The sequence below is a fragment of the Agelaius phoeniceus genome, chromosome 19 (assembly GCF_051311805.1).
Source record: "Agelaius phoeniceus isolate bAgePho1 chromosome 19, bAgePho1.hap1, whole genome shotgun sequence".
Lineage (NCBI taxonomy): Eukaryota > Metazoa > Chordata > Aves > Passeriformes > Icteridae > Agelaius > Agelaius phoeniceus.
Window position 1 is genome coordinate 2,054,794 of NC_135283.1, and position 23,429 is coordinate 2,078,222.

The following is a 23,429-nucleotide window of genomic DNA, read 5'->3' on the forward strand; positions in this document are numbered from 1 at the left end:
CTCAGAGTAATGCCTTTTCCCTCTATCATGCTTAGAGTGAACAGATATTTATGCTACCTGCCCATACCATTTCTTTTCCCCCTGCTCTGTTGAAGCTTATAGGGAACTGATGATGACTTTAGCATCTCTCAATCACACAGTGTCAAATAAGATAAATGTGGACACATGAATCCAGCTTTTTGTTCCAGCTATTTAATTATGGTGTTACTTTGTTCTGATATTGAAACCATCATTATTTAAATCTCATTCCATAATGAAATACATCTAGATATACATTGTTGGAGTTTAATCAGTCCTTGAGTTCATCAGATAGTTGAATGTTTCCTACAAGACACGAGGCTGAAGTCCTCCCAAGCTATTAGTTAAGCTGCCTCTAAATTATCACCTACTTTTGAAAGAAATAGAACTTCCCATTCCTGGCGAGATGCTGGCATTGCAGGAGCATGTTTGCAGCACTGCCACTGGGATGGCACGGTTTCTGTCATATGATACATCTTTGGAACTATGACTCTCCTGGCTACTCAGGTGGACAGAGCATGCCAGAACAACATTAAGATACTTCTAATTCTCCACTCAACTCTGAATTTTCTGAGTTAACTCAAATGTAAGACCACATTCTTCAATACACATAGTACTGTCCCAACTATGCCTGTCAAAAGTTACCTGAAGAATTTCAGTTTTATTAATGTGTCCTGCTAGGATCATCTCTGCTACCTTGGATCCTGGATCTTGTGAAGCAAATACTGCAGCACATGATGTTATTTCTCTCTGTGCTTGTACATGGAAAGAGACTTGAGAGGGACAAGGAAAAGGGTTCAGGTATATATCACCCTGCAAAGGGTGGGCAAAGAGCAGCAGACATTGATATCAGAGAGAACACACAAGAAGAAATTAAATTCTCCAGCCATTCCCTGCTGAGTTTCCATTAAGTCCTGACAGCAGTGGGAATCAGCAACTTCTTTTCTCAGCTGTTGCTGTAACCTAAAAAGAGCCCTGAAGGTCACATTGAGAAGACAGGTCAGTGCTGCACTAGATGTGTGGCTTGTGGAAAAGGCAGCAGGACAGTTTCTTTTATGACATATATTTTACCATATTTTAGAGGAGCTCAGAACATAGGCATTTTCCTCAGCTTCCCTGGTAGAGCATAGATAATTCTATTCTTCTCTCTGCACACTGAAAATTACCTGAATTTGTCATTATGCCTGAGTGCATATCAACATCATCAGGTTTAAATTGTTACTACTATCTCTAAATTGATTTCACTCAATGTGTAGAAATTGTGTGAGGCTCCATAAACTAAACAAAAGTTGTTCATCATTATGTATTTTGATTTTTTTGTAGTCTTTCGACAGCATAAAACAATCACATCAGGAAAAAAACTGCCTATAATTTGAATTTGACAACACAATTCACTAAAAAGATCATAAAAATATTCAGAATATTTGAAAAGACAGAAATCCACTGTAACTCTATTTGTAATGATAGAGGGTGTCACCTGAGTTTAGGACTGTGAAATATACTGGCAAACAGTATGTTGCTTATGCACAGAAAAGTTGTAAAGCAGTAAGAATTAGAGGTGAATATCCATATATACTTACATTTAGATATTGTAGGACTATTGCATATCATAGTTATGGATGTTATATTGAAATGTACACTGTACTATATTTTTTCCTGAAGTAAAATTGGGAATTTTACATATTGATCATATCTTCCCTTCACCTTTACTGCAATAACTTCAGAAATTCCTTCACATTTTTTTTTCTCAAAGAATATATATGGATCTATTCAGCTTTATAGCTGTGGAAAGCTATATAGCAGAATAACATATAATATAGCTACATAACACAGGTGACGGTTGTGTCCTCTGGGAACACTGACCAAACACACTTGGCCTTTGACTAAATAAAACTTGAATGATTTGCAGCTAGAGAAAATGTCATCTGACCACTGAGAGGAGATTAGGGAGCAAGGAAGGAATTCTTTCTCACAGCCTGACTTGCATGTGAGAAGTTACCTTAGGTCCCTGCCTGACAGCACTGCATAAGACAGGCTTGCTACATGCCACTGAGAGCAGGACTTAACAGAAAGGCAACAGCAGCTACTCAGAGAAGACCTCAAGGATAATGGTCAGAACCCCAAAAAACCCAGCCTCCAGTAGTGGCACATTCGTTACTTCTCTGGGAATCCCATCCCTGGGTTCATAATAAAATATTTCTGCCTTATATCTATCTGAAATCTACATTTTTTCAGCTTAAAACCAGTGAATCTTGTGCTTTAAATTCTTTGCTCTGTCCTTCTTACAAGCCCCCTTTAAGTATTGAAGGGCCTCAAGAAGGTGTTCTTGAACCTCTCTCATCTCCAGGCTGAACAATCCCAAGACTGGACATGGTAATTACTGCTGTGGTTTAGTGAGGGTGGTGGTGCTGTTTGGTCAAAGATTGGATTCTGTGATCTTGGAGGCCTTTTCCAACCATAAGGATTCCATGATTCTGTGAAGTAGCTCAGCTTTTTTTCATAAGAGGGATGTTCCAGTTCTTAGTCCTCCTTTGGAACCACTCTAACTGGTCCAGGACTTTCTTGTGATGGTAACTTCTTTTTCAAGTGATAGAGGAGCCAACATGGAGGAGGGTTGCGTTGGACCTTATCACCAACAAGGAGGGGCTGGTGGGGAATGTGAAGCTCAAGGTCAGCTTTGACTGCAAGGACCACAAAATGGTGGAGTTAGAGATCCTTGGGGCAGCGAGGAGGGGACACAATAAGCTCAGAGCCCTGCACTCCACGAGAGCAGACTTTGAACTTTTCAAGAATAACTCAGGAGTGATGCATCCCAGCAAAGAGGAAGTCAGTCAAAAATGCCAGGAGGTGTGCATGGATGAACAAGGAGCTCCTGGATGAACTCAAATGCAGAAAGACCTACAGAGGGTGGGAGCAGGAACAAGTAGACTGGGAAGAATATAGAGAAATCATCCAAGCAGACAAAGAGCAGAGGAAAGCTAAGGCTGTGATAGAAATAAATTTGGCCAAGGACATCAAAAGCAACAAGAAAAGCTTCTGTAGGAATGTTGGTGATAAAAGGAAGACAGGAGAATTTGGGCCTTCTCTGGAAGAAATGGGGTCACCTCATTACCTGGGATCTAGAGAAAGCTGAGGTACTCAATGACGTTTTTGCCTCTGTGTTAACCAGCAAGTGCTTAAGCCACATCATCCAATTTGCAGAAAGCAAAGTCAGGAACTGGGAGAATGAAGAACCACCCACTGTAGGAGAAGATCAGTTTTGAGACCATTTAAGGAACTTAGAGGTGCACAAGCCCATGGGACCTGATAAGATCCATCCACAGGTCCTGAGGGAACTGGCAGAGGAAATGGCTAAGCTTAGTGAGGGGACTCCATTACAAATCTGTACTATCCATTATACTTAAGAAGCTGTGACTGTCTGGTGAAGTTGCCACTGTAGAAGGGGAAACAAAACCAGAGGTGTTTAATCTCTTTAGCCAAAAGGAGCAGAGGGTTCAGGGGCATCCTCAGCAAGTTTGCCAACAACACCAAACTTCATGTTCCTTATTAAAAGAAGTATGGGTATTCAAATGGCATAGATTTCTACAAGCCCAAATCTTTACCTCAAGATTTCTTTTATTTATGGTACTGATTGACAGGTCAAACTTGGAAAAAAGATATAAGAAACAACTGAGGTCCTGTCCTGAATATGGGCACTTTCTGATTAATTAAAACATCATCAAGAAAAGAAAGAAACATCTATTTTTGAGCTGCACTGATCTGCATAGCAGAAATCACAGCACATCTTATAATACTCACCTTAGCAAAATTCATGCACAGGCTTATTATTCTTTCTTGGAGAATCTCCCACTTTTGCAATTTCAAGTGTACAGATTGGTATATCTGCACTAATGTAGGTATGCTCCTTTTCATGTATCAGAAGTGACCTCACATCACACTCTGAGACCTACCCCAGTAGTTCAGCTACACCCCAGCCTGTTATTTCTGTGACAAAATCTTGCCCTGTCTATGACTCTCAGGCACTAGCACTATCACACTGTCACAGAGATTGTTCCTCTGCTTTCAGAATCTTACCAGCACATCTGCCAAATGCTTTTCATAATACTTACTTCCCCTTAGTGGCTTGCCCAATGTATTCCTCCAAGGCATTTCTTACAAGATTCACACCATCACAAGGGAAAGATAAAAGCTGGCATTCCCATTGTACAGCTGGGGTAGCTGCAGCACAGACATACCAAGCAATCCATCCCAGGTCGTGCAGTGAGTCGGTGGGAAAGCCAGCAATAGAATCCATAAGTCCTGAATCCAAGTTCTTTAAGTGCTTCGACTAGTCCAGATTCCCTCCTTAACACCCCTGTCACATTATTTATAGGAGATGTATTCATATAGCCACCAAGACATCAAAATTTTCTAATTATATCTACTCATGTCAAATGACAATTATGCCCTTAGTTCAGTTTGCCAGACAATGCTTAGCCAGAGAGGGTTTGCCAAAATATTTTTGACCGAAGAAAGAGGAGGCATCTGGAGCATCTGCAGGCGAGATCGTATAAAATGTCCCTGCAACACGTCTGCCCTGGCTCCACAGAAAGCTCCAAGGTAAGGGATGGGGTCTGCAGGCTGCCAGGAAGGGGATGGCAGCCTAATGTGCCACCACATTCCTGCTGCCCCTGGTGCTTCTGTGCAGGAGGGGACTCCATTACAAATCTGTTTTCAAGGCACCTGCATGTTTTCACTCTTGATTTTTGTGCAGCAGCAATTTAGGAATTGCCATTTCTGTTTTACAGCACTGATCAGCTGCCAGCCCACAAGCCACACATCTGGTGTCACGAGAGGTAAGAAGCTGATTTACTAATTCTTAGGGGCAGAGACAGATCCTTTTGGGTGGGATGTGTGTATGGCTGAGTGAATGGTCACTGCTTCACTGTATATTCTTAAATCCACTGTAGTCAGAGGATAAGGTGGTGGGGTGCTGAAGGTTGGTATGGTTTTCAAGTGAATTATTGAATCACAGAACAGTCCAGGTTGTAAGGGATCTCATAAGGTCATCTGGTCCACTCTTTAAGGAGCTGTGTTTGAAGTCTCTGACTACTCATGGCAGGCCAGAAAATCCCCATGGGGACATTCTTCACTTCTGCTTAACTCACCTAACAGGGAGTGAGGTGCACTGCCTTCCCATCACTGCTGTTGTAGCTGTGCAACTGAACTAAGAATACAGCAGGAAAACTGCAAAATTCAGCATTTTGTCTCAGAATATGCAATGTGATATTTCGTCTGAAATTTGCCATGGAATCACTAAAGCAGTAAGGGCTGTAATATAAGAAATCAAGCTCTGATTGTCACCTCTGTAAAAGGCAATGCTGCCCTTTGTTTTCTGCTCTGCTTGTTTTCTACCTCACAAGAAATGGAAGATGCAGCCTCCCTCTTCTGGAAGTCACTACCTGTTCCTCCAGAGACAAACAAAGAAATATCATGTTATGTTTTCTCATTTCAGTAAAATAAACACAAGATTAAATGTCGTGTAAATATCAGGTACCTAACTCAATACAGAAAGAGATATTTAAATGTTTTCCTAAGCTGCCCAGTGTTTGGTTTTGCTTTTTTTTTCCCTCGGGAAAAAAAATTTAAAATCAGGCTTTAAAATTCCTGATTTTTAAATACGTCATTACAGCTTTAAATCTTTGAACTTTGTTTTTCTCTAAAATTCTACTAATTTTTAAAAAACAAAAGAAAGTACTAGAAAAGGAGCTATCTCAGTGTGGTTTGAACAGCACTAATCTTTTAACAGTCATGTTGCAATTTATGCCTGGATTCAAGTAGTCAATAAAATTAGAGAAAATTGTATTATTAATACAATTATAAAAAAGTTCTAAATACTGAAACTGAGTCATTAAGAAGCCAGAGTTTTCAGTGTGCAGTTCAGACAGTGGAGTATGAGCATTCTGATCTTTGTAAAAAACTATAAATTGTGAGAAAAGAGGATTATAATATTTCAAAATTAATTTTCAGAGTGCTTAAGCAGTTGAAAGGATTTTTGAGGTTCTTAATTCCATAGTACAGTGCCTAAATAGTTGAATTCTAAGTATCTATAGATTATTTAAATGTGATTTCAGTAAAGGCCAAATAATCTCCCTAAATATAATTTTGAAGTTTTCCAAAAATATTGAATTACACCAATGCAAAAATTCGCAATTCCTTCCAAAAGGCTACAAGCTGTATTGATATAGTTTCTTCTTCTCCACAACTTCTCTTTTCTTCTCCTAACAAGTGCTTACTTTCTGGCAAATTTGAGTAACATATCTGCTCCTCCACAGTGTTCTCTGCGGACCAGCCCCTCCATAAAGTGCAGCCATGTCTACGGACGCTGAGATGGCTGTTTTTGGGGAGGCGGCTCCTTACCTCCGAAAGTCAGAGAAGGAGAGAATTGCAGCCCAGAACAAACCTTTCGATGCCAAGACATCAGTCTTTGTGGCTCATCCCAAAGAATCCTTTGTGAAAGGGACAATCACGAGCAGGGAATCGGGAAAAGTCACGGTCAAGACTGAAGGGGGAGAGGTGAGTCAAAAACAAGGCTCAAGGACAACATTTGCTTCCCTCACTGGGTTCTTAGCTGACATATGAGGATCTTTCTGTTTCCTTGGCAGACCCTGACCGTGAAGGATGACCAAGTCTTCTCCATGAACCCTCCCAAGTATGACAAAATCGAGGACATGGCCATGATGACCCACCTGCATGAACCCGCTGTGCTGTACAACCTCAAAGAGCGTTACGCAGCCTGGATGATCTACGTAAGTGGCAGCAGCAGCTTCCTCTGGGCAGCCTCAGCAGCTGCTGGGCCAGCCTCAGGGGAAGCCAAGGTGCTGTGTCCCTTCCTTGCAGACCTACTCGGGTCTCTTCTGCGTCACCGTCAACCCCTACAAGTGGCTGCCGGTGTACAACCCCGAGGTGGTGTTGGCCTACCGAGGCAAGAAGCGCCAGGAGGCCCCTCCACACATCTTCTCCATCTCTGACAACGCCTATCAGTTCATGCTGACTGGTGAGTGGCTCTGTCTAGTCTTTAGGCACATTGGACCATTAAATTCTTTTAAGGGATACCCTATCTCAGCAAAGTGAAGAGACTGTTTCAAACCTTTCTTGGATCTGACATACACATCTGTTGGAGTTTACTATCTTCATAGCATTGTTTCTACTCTTTTAAATGAAAGATATCTCTGCACTCAGTGATGTACTTTGCTTGTTTATGTGAAGCTGACATCAGGCAAAACATTAGACTTACCTGATTATGTTTGATTCTTTCTCTGTTGGTTGTTGAGTTTTGAGCACTGTGTTTCTGCCTTGTTCACAGATCGTGAGAACCAGTCCATCCTGATCACGTAGGTACCCCCCTGCGCGGGTCCCTGCGGGGCTGCCCGGTGCCAGGGCACCTCCTGCCTGACCACGCACCCTCTGCTTCTCTCTTGGCTTTGGCAGCGGAGAATCCGGGGCCGGGAAGACTGTGAACACAAAGCGTGTCATCCAGTACTTTGCAACAATTGCAGCCAGTGGAGACAAGAAAAAGGAAGAACAAACATCAGGCAAAATGCAGGTAAATTAGTTGATACATGTTGGGATCAATGCTTTCCTTTGTTCTTGACATGATTTTTGGAAAGGATAACTAGCAATAATTATCACCCTGCAGGGAACGCTTGAGGATCAAATCATCAGCGCCAACCCACTGCTGGAGGCCTTTGGAAACGCCAAGACCGTGAGGAATGACAACTCCTCACGCTTTGTGAGTTGCTTAACAAAATAATTCCTGTGACATAGTAAACAGGAGTTATGTCAGTATTCTTTTCTGTTCAGCCATCCTGTTTTCAGAAGTAAAACTGAATTTTCTTACCATGGCTTTGCCACTTATCCTAAAGATCATTCTCCAGATTTCACAACACAAAACATAATTCTGTTTTAAATTAAAATTAAAATGCAAATAATGCCATGTTATGTGGTGTTTCTCCTAGAACATACTGTAATGTTAAAAAATAGCTCTGTTTATTTTTACTTACATTTATATTAATTTTCTAAGAGATAGACAAATTGCAGGAAAAAAGGGAATGAGGTTAGGAGAGAAGAAAGAAAGAAAAAGAAAGATTTTCTAATTGAATATTTGCTGTATTTCAGATTTAATTAATCAGAAGTGAAGTTTTTTATTAGATCACAATTCAGATTTAAGCAGCTCAACTACTTGAATTGATATTTTTGTATCATTAAGGATCCTGCTCTCTGTGTGCAGGATATAGTTAGAATAATTTGTTGAATGAATTTCACACATTCCTTCTCATTTGTTCACTCAGCATACTTAAAATACAGTTTTGCCCCTGCTGATTATTTTCATGGTCAAAAATGAAAAAGATAACTTTGTGTTAGTGGTGCAAATACAGAGATTTTAAGAAAATGTCTCTAAGTAGAAAACTTGTGCCAACTTATTTATTTCAGATATACTTTCTATGTTGTAAATCTTAAAACACTTTTATTCCTTTAAAGGGCAAATTCATCAGAATCCATTTTGGTGCCACAGGAAAACTGGCTTCTGCAGATATTGAAACATGTAAGACACTTCACAGCAGTTCCCAAATCCATCCATTCCCCCGTCCATACAACATCATCTACACTGCCTTCCCTGTTGTCTTCCCATCTTCCCTTTTTTTTTTTTTTTTTTGCTGTTTCTTCTTGTTTCTAACTAGATTTTCCCTCCAGATCTGCTGGAGAAGTCCAGAGTCACTTTCCAGCTCAAGGCGGAAAGGAGCTACCACATCTTTTATCAGATCATGTCCAACAAGAAGCCAGAGCTAATTGGTAGGAAGAATTACTAACTTGGAGGAAGATTGCTGAGTTTCTGCTCACACTATTACTTGCTTGGCTAAACTAAGCCTACATGACCCATCTTCTTATTTTCAGACATGCTCCTCATCACCACCAACCCATATGACTACCAGTTTGTGAGTCAAGGCGAGATCACTGTCGCCAGCATTAACGACCAGGAGGAGCTGATGGCTACAGATGTAAGTAGCAATTCAGAGTATTGTAACTATTGTCATCTCCCAGGCAAAGCTTTTTATTTTACTGTCCCTATTTCAGAGTGCCATTGACATCCTGGGTTTCAGTGCTGATGAGAAAACAGCCATCTACAAGCTGACAGGGGCTGTCATGCACTATGGGAACCTCAAGTTCAAGCAGAAACAACGAGAGGAGCAGGCAGAGCCTGATGGCACAGAAGGTATCAGCAAAATCTTTGGCCAACCTGCTAGAAATAGAAGTGGAAATAATAAATCAGTATTTGGAAGATGGAGTAGGAATGTGTTTAGGTGAGATGGTACATAGCTATGAAACTGCCATCCAAAATGCACTCTTTCTTCAATTACTGCTCATCATTATCTGCTCTACCAACTGCATACATATCCAAAAATCTCTCCTGAGCTATCATTCTGAATCAGCATAACTTGCTCATATGCTGAGACCCACTGAGAAAGAAAAGATTTTTTGAAAAAACTCATTTCTGCTTGATACTTAAATAAAATTTATATTTAATTGTATTTAGTTATAGAACTTCTACTTCATAAATCACTTTTTAGGGAAAAAAACCTCATGAATTCCTGGATTAATTTTTCATAAATATATTGTTTCTAGAAGATTCTGTGAAGATTTTTAAAGACAAATATAGCCTTTAGATATCAAACATTCAATGCAAAGATGATTTCAATTGAATAATTATGTCATGGTTCCTCTGAGAGCCAGTAGGCAAAATTTGATAACAAGAAAATTAAATATTGTAGCTGTTTTGTGAAGGGTTCATCACTCAAAGTGCTGCATGTTTTGCTATCCTTAATTTTTCTATCTCCTTGTTCTTGTACTTAGTTGCTGACAAGGCTGCCTACCTGATGGGTCTGAACTCAGCAGACCTGCTCAAGGCCCTCTGCTACCCCCGAGTCAAGGTGGGGAATGAATACGTGACCAAGGGCCAAACTGTGCAGCAGGTAACAACAACCACTTGGTGACTGGGAACCTCTGACTTGAATCACTTACTATTTGCTCTGGAAATTGTATTTCTTCTGCTCCATTCTCCTTTGGTTTAGGTATACAATTCAGTGGGCGCCCTGGCAAAGGCTGTCTATGAGAAGATGTTCCTGTGGATGGTTGTTCGCATCAACGAACAGCTGGACACGAAGCAGCCCAGGCAGTACTTCATTGGTGTGCTGGACATTGCTGGCTTTGAGATCTTTGATGTAAGGATTTCAGGTTTGAGGGCTGCTCTTGAAGGGAAAGATTGTTATATCAGAGGACTTGCAAGTAATATTCCTCTGAATGTTTAACATGCTAGTCATTTGTGATTTTATGTAGGAAAAACCCAAAAAAATTCTGCTGGATTTTCTTTTCCAGCAGAAAACAAAATCCCCAAAAACTCCATCAGTAGAAGCACGGAGTCATGTTGTTTGTGCAGAAGCAGCAAATAGAATTTTATACGTTGTAATATTACAATTGTTTGGGCTTAATGTTAAAGATTGAATAACCCAAAATAATTCCAATAAATTTATAAAAGAGCTTCTGGAGCAGAGCTAGGAGATGCATTGGCAAATATATAAGGAGTTAAAGATGTTCAAAATGTTTAAAGAACCAAGGAATAAAAAGGGTTTTCACTTTGGAGACAAGAGCAAGCACTCATCTTGTTTGCTGAATAAAGAAATTATTAATTTTAGGAGATTCACTAAAAAATCTGCTCTGGAAAAAAAGCCCTCATTTTCATTAAGTAGGTATTTCTTTCTGGAGCTGCATATAGGTTCTGTTATGGTGAGGTCCTGGTAATACAGTTGTGTTTTAACTGGGGAGATTTATAAAGGCTGGAGGAGAATGATGAAGAACTTGGCATATTGATGAGGGCTGGTTGTTGTGGATTTTTCCACTGAGCAGTTCAACAGCCTGGAGCAGCTGTGCATCAACTTCACCAATGAGAAACTGCAACAGTTCTTCAACCACCACATGTTCGTGCTGGAGCAGGAGGAGTACAAGAAGGAGGGCATTGAATGGACATTCATTGACTTTGGCATGGACCTGGCTGCCTGCATTGAGCTCATTGAGAAGGTAAGTTTTTAATTCAACATCTCATTGTTTTAAATTTCCAGTGGTTGGATACTTGTATTCAGTTTTAATTGCAGAAATACATCTTGACCTGTACTATTGCTAATTATGCATTATAGATATTACAAAGTCCACTGAAAACTATAGAAGTAATACTCACACATTCTCTGCATGGAAGGTATCTTGTTTGCTTGGCTAAAGGATATTATCTTCAAAAACACAAGGCAGTTCCTAAAGTAAACTGAAAACATTTTCTTAGGGTTCTGGAATAAAGTTATATGGAAATGGATAACTGATTATCCATACAGTTATCTGTAATGGTTCTGTATGGTTCACAGCAAAGCAAGTACAGTGCCTGACCTCTGAGAGGAAGAAACAGAGATTTCTTGTAGTTCCTTATAATTTAGGGGACTGATTGAAAATTCAAAACCACAAGTAAATATGCCATGGACACATTTGTGAAAAACACTTTAAAATATATCCTTTCTCCTCATGAACTTTACAATGATCTTTGGCATAGAAAACATTCCGAATCATGATGCCAAAGTGTAAATCAAGCAGGTGAATCTTTTAAACTCACTTTTTAGAAAGAAATTTTCTACATGGCAAAGTTTGTTTTTCAGCTTCCGGTCTTTTACTACATTCTTTTTGAGACCAAGCCATAATCATATATTCTACAGGCATTCTCTCTTGTTTATTGAACTATCTTCCAGCCTATGGGCATTTTCTCCATCCTGGAAGAGGAGTGCATGTTCCCCAAGGCAACTGACACCTCTTTCAAGAACAAGCTCTATGACCAGCACCTGGGCAAGTCCAACAATTTCCAGAAGCCCAAGCCTGCCAAAGGCAAGGCTGAGGCCCACTTCTCCCTGGTGCACTATGCTGGCACAGTGGACTACAACATCACTGGGTGGCTGGAGAAGAACAAGGACCCTCTGAATGAAACTGTCATTGGGTTGTACCAGAAATCATCTGTGAAGACCCTGGCTTTACTTTTCGCTTCTTATGGTGGAGGAGAAGCAGGTTATTTTTCTAACTTTTCTTTTTCAACAATTAGGATATGTAAAGATACAACAAAAAAGGTTGTATGTTTATATTAAAAAAATTCTTTTTTTTATTTTAAGAGGCTAGTGGCGGTGGTGGTGGCAAGAAGGGAGGCAAGAAGAAGGGCTCTTCTTTCCAGACTGTCTCAGCTCTTTTCCGGGTAAAGTATGGATTCATTTTCTATAAAGTGACATAATGTCGAAACTGAGCTAAATACACTCAGGTTTGTATTCTGGCATTGGTTTTATAAAGAAGCTATACTAAGTATGAAGTGCATTGAATTGTGATTTTCTGTTCAAATTTAGGATTCAGTCTTCATTTCTTTTAAAAGTTTACTCCCATTTTTTGGGAAAAAGTTTTTTTCAGAATCTGTCATGTAACAAAAATATAAATATTTATCCCAAAAGCGCTTCTCTTAAAATATTTGTAGAGTAGTGTTTTACTTCTTCCAAAATAAGGCAAAAAAAATTAATCATTTTTTAATGAGAATATTTTTCAATAAAAAGTATATATAAGGTTTCATTAAACCAGGGTATCAAATTTGAAAGCTTCTTCTCAGATTTATTATATTAGTTCTTTGGCCTCTAGGTACAAAGTATGGAAAAGTAAATTTCCTTCATCTAAACTACTATGCATGATCCCACAGGAGAATCTGAACAAGCTGATGACCAATCTGCGGAGCACTCACCCCCACTTTGTGCGCTGCATCATCCCCAATGAGACTAAAACACCTGGTAAGAACCCCTAGCAGAAAGATCCTTGCTCTGATACATCCATTCCCCTCTGCACTGCAATCTGTGCCCCTCATTTGTGCTCTGCATTGCCAGGTGCCATGGAGCACGAGCTGGTGCTGCACCAGCTGCGCTGTAACGGCGTGCTGGAAGGGATCAGGATCTGCAGGAAAGGGTTCCCCAGCAGAGTCCTCTATGCTGACTTCAAACAGAGGTAAGAGCTAGGAAATGAAGAGATAAGTCAGGTGTCCTCACCAATGGCTCTCCATCACACAACTGAGCTTTGCCAGGGTCTTTAAGTATGGAGAGATGAAATTCCAACTTCCTCAGCCTGGTTCTGCTGCAAACACTGCTCTTGCTTTCAGTGAAGAGAACTTTCTTATGACTGGACATTGTCTTCCTCCTGTTTCCTCCAATTCCACAGATACAAGGTGCTTAATGCCAGTGCCATCCCTGAGGGACAGTTCATCGATAGCAAGAAGGCTTCTGAGAAGCTTCTTAGTTCAATCGATGTGGATCACACCCAGTACAAATTTGGACACACCAAGGTACAAAACCCCCAATTCACTGCCTGCCTGGGCTTTGCTCTGCCTGACAGTGATGAGCTGCAACGTTCCCTCTCTCAAGGTGTTCTTCAAAGCTGGGCTGATAGGGATCCTGGAGGAGATGAGAGATGAGAAGCTGGCACAGCTCATCACCCGCACCCAGGCCAGGTGCAGAGGTTACCTGGCGAGGGTGGAGTACCAGAGAATGGTGGAGCGCAGGTACACCTTCCTCTTCTTCAGTTAAAGAGTCATTCTGCTTGGGGGGAAGTGTTGACACTCATCAGACAGAGAATATTCATTGTATATTTTAATTATGCCTCAGGGAGTCCATCTTCTGCATCCAGTACAACATTCGCTCATTCATGAATGTCAAACACTGGCCATGGATGAAGCTGTTCTTCAAGATCAAGCCCTTGCTGAAGAGTGCAGAGTCTGAGAAGGAAATGGCCAACATGAAGGAAGAATTTGAGAAAACCAAGGAGGAGCTTGCAAAATCTGAGGCAAAGCGGAAGGAGCTTGAAGAGAAAATGGCCTCTCTAATGAAGGAGAAAAATGACCTGCAGCTCCAAGTGCAGGCTGTAAGTAACATTTTTCTATACTTTTATAAGTAAAGTAAATACGATCTAACTTTCCTTTCCTAATACAGTACTCTCAAATTATATACTAAGCCTTCTAAAATACTTTAAGCATAATACCATGTAACTAAAGGCCACATTCTTTCTCCACTCAATCTTACTATTGCGAGCTGTAATTTAAAAAGTATGAGTTTTTAGTCTTCATACCTGCCTGTGTCCATGTGAGTTCATAAAGCCATATGAGAGACATTATGTGAGACATAAAGCCTTATTGTAGTCACTGTAGTTTATCTAGTGGAGCAGAGACAGTAGCTTGACTGACCTACTACTCTGCCTTAACTCAGTTGTCAAAATGAAGAGCTGATTACCATTTCTTATAGCAGATGTCACCTCAACTCCTGCACCTACTACTCCCAGAAAACAGATACCCATTACAATTTACAACACAAGCATCATCTCCATATGTGTGTCTCCAATGTCTTTTGGCCTTCCAGAAGCATAAAAAATATTTTGGCAATACCCTAGAGCTGAAATGTCTGTTTCAGGGAATGATGACTCTCATTCTATTGTCCACTGACACCATTGGCTGAGTATAAACCTACTAATTGGAGTTTCAAATATTTCCTTGGAGGTAGAGTTATTTACATTTCTCAACACTTCCACATAAATATGAGTTTAGTACAAAGACACAATCACTTTCTAAAGTAGAAAAGGAAAACATCAGTTAAATCTAAGTGACTTTCTGATATACCCAAAATAAATAGGTTGAAATGAAATGTAGCTAAACAGAGCTGTATTAGAGATGCAAAAAGGTCCAACAAGAAAAGTAACTAAAACATTTTCCTAGATTTGTAGTTTCCAAGGTAATTGCACACTCTGTTTTTTCCCCAAAAGTAATTTGAAAGACTTGCCAATTCACATAGGTTCCTTCAGTACTAAATAACACTTCCTGCATATTCCCACCAGGAAGCTGATGCTTTGGCTGATGCTGAGGAAAGGTGTGACCAGCTCATCAAAACAAAAATCCAGCTGGAAGCCAAAGTCAAGGAAGTGACTGAAAGGGCTGAGGATGAAGAAGAAATTAATGCTGAGCTAACAGCCAAGAAGAGGAAGCTGGAGGATGAATGTTCAGAGCTGAAGAAAGATATTGATGACCTTGAGCTAACACTGGCCAAGGTGGAGAAGGAAAAACATGCCACTGAAAACAAGGTACACACATTGGCAGTCACATAAAGGGTCATGAAATTACAGACTCAGAGTAAAAGGCAACTTACCAAAAGACATGCTGACTTTGGAAAATCTTGAGCTATGCATCTCTGAGAATCCAAAAGATAAATGAAACATAAAAGCAGTGAACCTGTTTTCTTCCAAATTTTAAAGCATGCTTATATTTGTAGGTGAAAAACCTCACTGAGGAGATGGCAGCTCTGGATGAGACAATTGCCAAGCTGACAAAAGAGAAGAAAGCCCTCCAAGAGGCCCATCAGCAGACCCTGGATGACCTGCAGGCAGAGGAAGACAAAGTCAATACTCTGACCAAGGCCAAGATCAAGCTGGAACAGCAAGTGGATGATGTAAGCACAGACATAGAGCAGGAACAGGACAGGTATGGAGTCCAATGTTGCTGGCACAGGGCTGATGGTCTTGTTGTGTTTAGCTGGAAGGGTCCCTGGAGCAAGAGAAGAAACTGCGCATGGACCTGGAGAGAGCAAAGAGGAAACTGGAAGGAGACCTGAAGCTGGCCCAGGACAGCATCATGGATTTGGAGAATGATAAGCAGCAGCTGGATGAGAAACTGAAGAAGTAAGTGTGGTTCTGGGGCACCTGAGTGCTGGGCTGCAGCACTTATCTTGTTTCTTGGAGCTCTAATACGGTTCACTTGTCCCAAAGGAAAGACTTTGAAATCAGCCAGATCCAGGGCAAGATCGAGGATGAACAGGCCCTGGGCATGCAACTTCAGAAGAAGATCAAGGAGCTGCAGGCAAGTCTCTGTTCCTTGCCCTGCCTTGCTCAGCTCAGCTCAGGCAGGAGGAGGGCACAGCTGTGAAGGGTTCCTGCTGTTCTGCAGGCCCGCATTGAGGAGCTGGAGGAGGAAATTGAGGCAGAGCGAACCTCTCGCGCTAAAGCAGAGAAGCATCGCGCTGACCTGTCCAGGGAGCTGGAGGAGATCAGCGAGCGCCTGGAAGAAGCAGGAGGAGCCACAGCAGCTCAGGTGGAGATGAACAAGAAGCGTGAGGCAGAGTTCCAGAAGATGCGCCGTGACCTGGAAGAGGCCACGCTGCAGCACGAAGCCACGGCTGCCGCTCTGCGCAAGAAGCACGCGGACAGCACAGCTGAGCTGGGCGAGCAGATCGACAACCTGCAACGCGTGAAGCAGAAGCTGGAGAAGGAGAAGAGTGAGATGAAAATGGAGATTGATGACTTGGCCAGCAACATGGAGTCTGTCTCCAAAGCCAAGGTATGGAAAAATATGAAAAAAACAGGAATATAAATAATGTTGAAGTATATCCATTAAAATTATGGACAGATGACCATCTAACTCATGTCTCTGTATGGATCTTGTTTCTAACCTTCTAACTCCAAGGAACAGTGTACAACTTGCAAGTCTGTTCACTTTTTTTCTGGTTAGAATGCTGCTGTTCATAAATAAGAAGCATCCAGATACTAATCTTTTTTCATTCTCTGTGATCTCCACAGGCCAACCTGGAGAAGATGTGCCGCACTCTGGAAGATCAGCTGAGTGAGATTAAGTCCAAGGAAGAAGAGCATCAACGCATGATCAATGACCTCAATGCTCAAAGAGCTCGTCTGCAGACAGAAGCTGGTTAGAGAGACTCCAATATGTTTTGGCATGACTCCTAAACCAGCTTGTTTGGGTCATGAATGACAATTAGAATATCTTATTTGTATGCTTCCCCAGGTGAATTTTCACGCCAGGTAGATGAGAAAGATGCTCTGATTTCTCAGCTGTCAAGAGGCAAACAGGCTTTCACCCAACAGATTGAGGAACTGAAGAGGCATCTAGAGGAGGAAATTAAGGTTATTCCTGATTTTTTACCACTGGCTACTGAGAACACGTGTAGCTTCACACTGCCTAGTGGGGACAGGATCTGCTTAGCACAAGCCAAAAGGCCTCCTGGGGGAAGGCTTTTGTTTCTGCAATATGTTTGATTAATGGATTTTGTCACCAGTCCTACATCTGTTCTTCATTGCAAACATTCCTCTAGCAGTCATGTTTTTAGCGTGAAGTTAATTCATTGGAAGAGATTTCACGAGATATTACCACTTCTTGACACAACCCCACTCTCCATCTAGGCGAAGAATGCCCTGGCCCACGCCCTGCAGTCCGCTCGCCACGACTGTGACTTGCTCCGGGAACAATATGAGGAGGAGCAGGAGGCCAAGGGGGAGCTGCAGCGAGCCCTGTCCAAGGCCAACAGTGAAGTGGCCCAGTGGAGAACCAAATACGAGACGGACGCGATTCAGCGCACGGAGGAGCTCGAGGAGGCCAAGTACGTGGGGAAGCAGAATGGGAAATGACAGGAGAAGACTGAAATTGGTCACAGGAAATTGGAATGTCTGAGAGTAGGTTAAGATAAGAATGGGATGAAGGCAAGAATATAGATTTGTAAAAAAAAAAGGACAGAGAGGAAGGCAGAGAAAAAGTGGAGATAGGAAGGGAAAATATAGGCTTTACGTCTAGAAGTGCTAAGACAGGCCTAATAGGTGATCGGACACAGCAAAGTACAGATCCTTACATATCTGTGAAAAGTGCGCAGTTCAAAACCCTTAAAGTGATCAGCTGACCTCTCATGACAATATAGAACTGATTCCCTTCCAAGCTCTAACATGCAAATGTGCTTGTCTCCTCCCAGGAAGAAGCTGGCCCAGCGCCTGCAGGATGCAGAGGAGCATGTTGAGGCTGTCAATGCCAAATGTGCCTCCCTGGAAAAGACAAAGCAGAGGCTGCAGAATGAAGTGGAGGACCTGATGATTGACGTGGAGAGATCCAACGCTGCCTGTGCTGCTCTGGATAAGAAGCAGAAGAACTTTGACAAGGTCTTTTGGCCTCCAGCACCAGCACTCCTGGCCAGAACATGGCCCCGTGATGGCCACAGCCCTACTCACCCCCCGTTTCTCTTCAGATCCTGGCAGAATGGAAGCAGAAGTATGAGGAAACGCAGGCTGAGCTGGAGGCCTCGCAGAAGGAGTCGCGCTCTCTGAGCACGGAGCTGTTCAAGATGAAGAATGCCTATGAGGAGTCCTTGGACCACCTGGAAACAATGAAGCGGGAGAACAAGAACTTGCAGCGTAAGCCCCTGGCCCTCTGCTCCTCCCTGGCCTTTCTCACAAGCTTGTCTACCTGCCACACTTAACAGCTCTGGGCCTGTAGCGTTAAGATCTTGCCTGGCACCTTGATGCACCAGAGCCATTCTCATTCTGCTCTCTGCCTGACCATGGCGCTTTTCTCCCTTCATTGCAGAGGAGATTTCCGACCTCACAGAGCAGATTGCTGAGCAAGGAAAGGCAATTCATGAGCTGGAGAAAGTGAAGAAGCAGATTGAGCAGGAGAAATCTGAAATCCAGGCGGCTCTGGAGGAAGCTGAGGTACATGACAACAACCACTGGCATCTGCAGTAAATAAATGAGGAAATAGGACTGAAAAGGCCTGGAACAGAGTTACACTCTGTTCTGGCTGAGGAACAGCTGAGATTTCTGAAAACATTTTTGATTTTATCAATATTTGTGTCCACTTTTCTAGGCCTCCCTGGAACATGAGGAGGGGAAGATCCTCCGCCTGCAGCTTGAGCTCAACCAGGTGAAAGCTGAGATTGACAGGAAGATAGCAGAGAAAGATGAGGAGATTGACCAGATGAAGAGAAACCACCTCAGAATTGTGGAGTCCATGCAGAGCACCCTGGATGCTGAGATCAGGAGCAGGAATGAAGCCCTGAGGCTGAAGAAGAAGATGGAGGGAGACCTGAATGAAATGGAGATCCAGCTGAGCCATGCCAATCGTGTGGCTGCAGAGGCACAGAAGAATCTGAGAAACACCCAGGCAGTGCTGAAGGTATGTTACACTAAGAATGTGCACTTTGGGTTTTTCTTTCCAATGCTGGCTTTGCTGCAGTCCTCTAGATACATTCTAGTTCCTTAATAACTCTCCTTAACTGAAGAGCCCAGAACTGGATGCAGTACTCAATGTGAGGCCACAAAAAAAGGAATTCAGCTCTAGCTCTGCCTTGGCTTTTGTAATCCTATCCCCACACATCCTGGCAGCATCTCTATATTCTTCCAAAGATTTGCTGCTTGTTCTACCACCAGTGCATTTCCTTTTTACACTTCAGTTTGACCTGAAGGTGCTTGCTCAGCCATGCTGATCTGGCTGTCTTGCCTGATTGCTTACACATATGAATTGAGAGCTCCTGCACTCCAGAAAAAACATTCTTAACTCGGTTTTTGCTTCTTTATTCTTGAGAGGAGTTTCTCAATGGGTTTTCATCCAGGAATTCCTTGAGAAACACAAATCCACTCTCCTAAAATTCGGGGACTTGACCTTACTCTTCAGCTGTCCCAGATTCTCATGAATCAGCCTCCAGCTGACTTTTCTAAGATACTGTGCACAGAAGGACAATAAGCCCACATATAAATATATTCCTATAATTATATATATTATACTACCATAATCATTGTGGGACTGGTGGCAATTGCCATTGTGCGACAATGCTGTGTCATCTTATAATTTCTCTTGATTCTTCACTTTATAATTTCTCTTTATTCTCTACAGGACACCCAGATACACTTGGATGATGCTCTCAGGACTCAAGATGACCTGAAGGAGCAGGTGGCCATGGTGGAGCGCAGAGCAAACCTGCTGCAGGCTGAAATTGAGGAGCTCCGGGCAGCCCTGGAGCAGACGGAGCGGTCGAGGAAATTGGCTGAGCAGGAGCTTCTGGATGCAAGTGAGAGAGTTCAGCTCCTCCACACTCAGGTTAGATTCAAAATCTCATGGGCAATTTTCTTCCTTTATAGATTTTCTTCTGTGTAAATTCCTAAATCAACTCTTTTAATAAAGTAGTTTATCTGAACCAGAATTATTACATTTGTACAAAGAAATGGATTACAGCAAAACGAGTAGGATTGCAAGAGCAGTCAGAAGACCTGCTTCAAATTTCAGTAATTCTCTGCTATCTAGCTGTGTATGACCTGACAAAATACATCAGGAAGATATAAGATATTTATCAGATATTTATCAGATATATATCTGATATCAGATATTTAGAGGATAACTTTACATTGAAACGGTAAATTTCTTAAGTAATTGGTTTTTTTTGGGAATAACTGCACATAATTTTATTGTTCAACAGAACACCAGCTTGATCAACACCAAGAAGAAGCTGGAAACAGACATTGCCCAGATCCAGAGTGAAATGGAGGATACCATCCAGGAAGCCCGCAATGCTGAGGAGAAGGCCAAGAAGGCCATCACAGATGTGAGTTGGACACTCCTGGCATTGCTGCTGATGAATGTAGTCTCCCCAAAATATCTCCAGCCCCAAAATGTCTTTGACCCTTTGCTCTGATCAGGCGGCCATGATGGCAGAAGAGCTGAAGAAGGAGCAGGACACCAGTGCCCACCTGGAGAGGATGAAGAAGAACCTGGACCAGACAGTCAAGGACCTGCAGCACCGTCTGGAAGAGGCCGAGCAGCTGGCACTGAAGGGAGGGAAGAAGCAGATCCAGAAGCTGGAGGCCAGGGTGTGTAGGGCTGGGGCTGTGGCTGAGTGAGCGTGTCCCTCCTTGGAGAGACATTGCCAGGGCAGCTGCAGGGCTGGGCTTGTCCTTGCAGGTGCGGGAGCTGGAAGGGGAGGTTGATGCTGAGCAGAAGCGCAGCGCTGAAGCCGTGAAGGGTGTGCGCAAGTACGAGCGCAGGGTGAAGGAACTCACCTACCAGGTAAGGCAGGAGCTCTCCTGCTCTCACTGGGCTTTCTCACAGTGAGTCACATTTTGCCCACACCATCCCCATGGGGAATTGTTAACCTCATGTGATGCAGAACCAAGAATTGATTGTCCATTTGCCAAACATTTTAGTCTGAGGAAGACAGGAAGAATATTCTCAGGCTGCAGGATCTGGTGGACAAGCTGCAAACGAAAGTGAAATCCTACAAGAGACAAGCTGAGGAGGCTGTAAGTATTGCTTGGAGAAAGGGTAAAGGCCACATTCCATCATGACCGGACACACCTTGAGTGAGTCTGAACACCAGGAGAGAGATATGAAAGAAACTCCTGAGACACAAGTGTCTTGGCCATGCTGCTTTACTATTGTGTCCAGAGGCCTTGGTGAGCCCTGGGCACCCTGCATTTAGGGACATTCATTAAAGGAAATTCTGCAGCCGGTTTCACAGAGGAGGCCAGAGTAAACAAACCCAGGGGCCACACCCAGTGACTGACAATTTCCTGAATCTCTGCTACTAATCAGCAGCAGGAGGCTTCCTGGTCTTCCCAACCCAGTAAGTTGCACTGACAATTGGGCAGGAAGTAGTGTGAGAGTAAGTACAGAAATGATAAATTGAAGGGGTGAAATTGATTCTTACTTGTGAACAGTCCTGGTGGAGCTTGTCCCAGTAGGCTCCTGAAAAGGGGAGGATGAGGAGCTCTGTGTGAGGCTGATGTGTGAGCAGTGGTGGGAGGGGGATGGAGATTTGCAGCCCCATAAGGCTGACTTGCAGCAGGAGTGAAACCCCTGCCCTGGGCTCCTCACCCCTGACTCCCTTTCCCCACACAGGAGGAGCTGTCCAATGTCAACCTGTCCAAGTTCCGCAAGATCCAGCACGAGCTGGAGGAGGCCGAGGAGCGGGCTGACATTGCAGAGTCACAGGTCAACAAGCTCCGAGCCAAGAGCCGCGAGATTCATGGCAAGAAAATAGGAGAGGAAGAGTGAGGATGTCATGAGGCATCAGAGTGACCTGAGTGCTGCACAAAATGTGAGCCCTCTGTCCTTCTTCAAGTGTTCATAACCATGTCTATATGTAGAGAATAAAGAACGTAGATTTCGTTGTGTACACAGCAGAATCCGTGCTTTTGGTCAATTCAATTCTGCAGTTACACAAGTTTGGGGCATTTTCAAATGAAATATTTATTTCACTTTAAGCCTTGCATAACAGTGCAGCTTTACTTATCCCATCTCCTGTATTTCTCCACTCTGTCTTACTCCCATTACCAAGGTGCAATAAGACTAATTGAATTTCCATACTGGGAGAGGATCAGAACAAAGGCAGGACAAGCACCTTTTCTGTGCTGGCATAGAAAAAATTTGTTTTTCTTTGTGCACCGTGCTTCTACATGGGTACAGTACTCGGAGGTTCTCATTGATGGTCCCATCATCACTTGGGCAAGTGGTATTTAGAGGGAAGTTTCCCCAAGGGAAAACATCTGTAGTCCCGAAAACATCTGTAGTCCCAAAAGCATCTGTATGTCTCTGAGTCCTTATGGAGGAGCTTAGGCAAGGACTGATGTGTGCCTTAGAACAAGGCAAGTGAAGGCCAGTAACTCTAGAGAGTGGCTTGATACTGAAGAAATTCAAAGATCATACAACCTTGTTCATAACTTCACAAATATGGTGTTAACAATAAGTTTCAAAGAAAAACAAATAATGTATTATTTGGATAAGAAGATATTGCAGTGCCTTACTCTGTGAGGCAGAATAGCCAATACTAATATGTTCCAGTTGTAAATTAAATTGAACTTAATGAACAGCTTGGTAGAAGTGTGAACAAGAGGATAAACCCCAAGCAGTGTAAAATGTAGAGCCACCAGAACAAGTGGGAACAGCTGCACTACTGTATAGTGTTTCCAGTACTGAAATGTATGAGTTTTTGTGCTAAGGAATAATTAAGAGTAATGTACAAATACAAAAAGCTAAAAGAGCTGGTTTTCATCATGCAAAGTAAGTCTTCAAGTGAAAATAATACTGAGAACATTACAACTTGAAAGGAATCATAAAATCTAACAATTTACAGAGGCAAAAATTTACAGACAGTGAAGACAAATTGTATCCTACCTGTCTGACTCTTGCAGCACTGGAGTGGAATGTAGATACCAACTGTATTTCGGCTGAACAGAAAAGAAACAAAACATCTACATAAGGTGTACTGGTCTGAAGTCTTAAATGACAGGCTGTTTCCTGCAAGGCAAGAAGCAGTATTTAAAATAGGGAACCCCACTTGTAGCAGTACTGGACTCAGGCACATTGCACTGCTGCCAAGGGCAGATTCTACATGAAGATACCATTTTCCATTTTACCATTGTAAAGCAGACTTGGCTCTATCACGCTACAGGAGCATTTGTGGATCCCTCAAGGTTCCTGGCTAGGTCTACACGTCTTTTTTTAGGGGGAGTGCTTCAAG

The 23,429-nt window shown here is 42.5% G+C and overlaps 1 protein-coding gene across 1 annotated transcript; it reads left to right on the forward strand.

Moving 5' to 3' along the window:
• The first annotated feature begins 6,369 nt into the window (after nucleotides 1-6,369).
• LOC129128063 (myosin heavy chain, skeletal muscle, adult-like) lies at nucleotides 6,370-21,964 on the forward strand. The gene is made up of 38 exons (XM_054645134.2): nucleotides 6,370-6,573; nucleotides 6,663-6,806; nucleotides 6,898-7,054; nucleotides 7,364-7,391; nucleotides 7,489-7,603; nucleotides 7,697-7,789; nucleotides 8,539-8,602; nucleotides 8,752-8,850; nucleotides 8,953-9,056; nucleotides 9,133-9,271; nucleotides 9,910-10,028; nucleotides 10,128-10,277; nucleotides 10,960-11,130; nucleotides 11,841-12,150; nucleotides 12,252-12,331; nucleotides 12,818-12,905; nucleotides 12,999-13,116; nucleotides 13,327-13,450; nucleotides 13,530-13,666; nucleotides 13,770-14,025; nucleotides 14,989-15,231; nucleotides 15,420-15,596; nucleotides 15,680-15,825; nucleotides 15,913-16,003; nucleotides 16,091-16,480; nucleotides 16,720-16,846; nucleotides 16,943-17,061; nucleotides 17,338-17,534; nucleotides 17,898-18,081; nucleotides 18,168-18,333; nucleotides 18,506-18,630; nucleotides 18,785-19,093; nucleotides 19,811-20,014; nucleotides 20,391-20,516; nucleotides 20,611-20,781; nucleotides 20,873-20,977; nucleotides 21,115-21,210; nucleotides 21,809-21,964. Exons 1-38 carry the CDS (start codon nucleotides 6,370-6,372, stop codon nucleotides 21,962-21,964), a joined length of 5,832 nt encoding a protein of 1,943 aa, XP_054501109.1.
• The last annotated feature ends 1,465 nt before the right edge of the window (nucleotides 21,965-23,429 follow it).

What these genes read in the sequence shown, in the direction of transcription:
- LOC129128063 (XM_054645134.2), top strand. Translation starts at nt 6,370, where the DNA reads ATGTCTACGGACGCTGAGATGGCTGTTTTTGGGGAGGCGGCTCCTTAC. An exon ending in TATGCTGACTTCAAACAGAG is followed by an intron (nt 13,117 to 13,326) that starts GTAAGAGCTAGG and finishes CCAATTCCACAG; the next exon opens with ATACAAGGTGCTTAATGCCA. An exon ending in TCGTCTGCAGACAGAAGCTG is followed by an intron (nt 16,847 to 16,942) that starts GTTAGAGAGACT and finishes ATGCTTCCCCAG; the next exon opens with GTGAATTTTCACGCCAGGTA.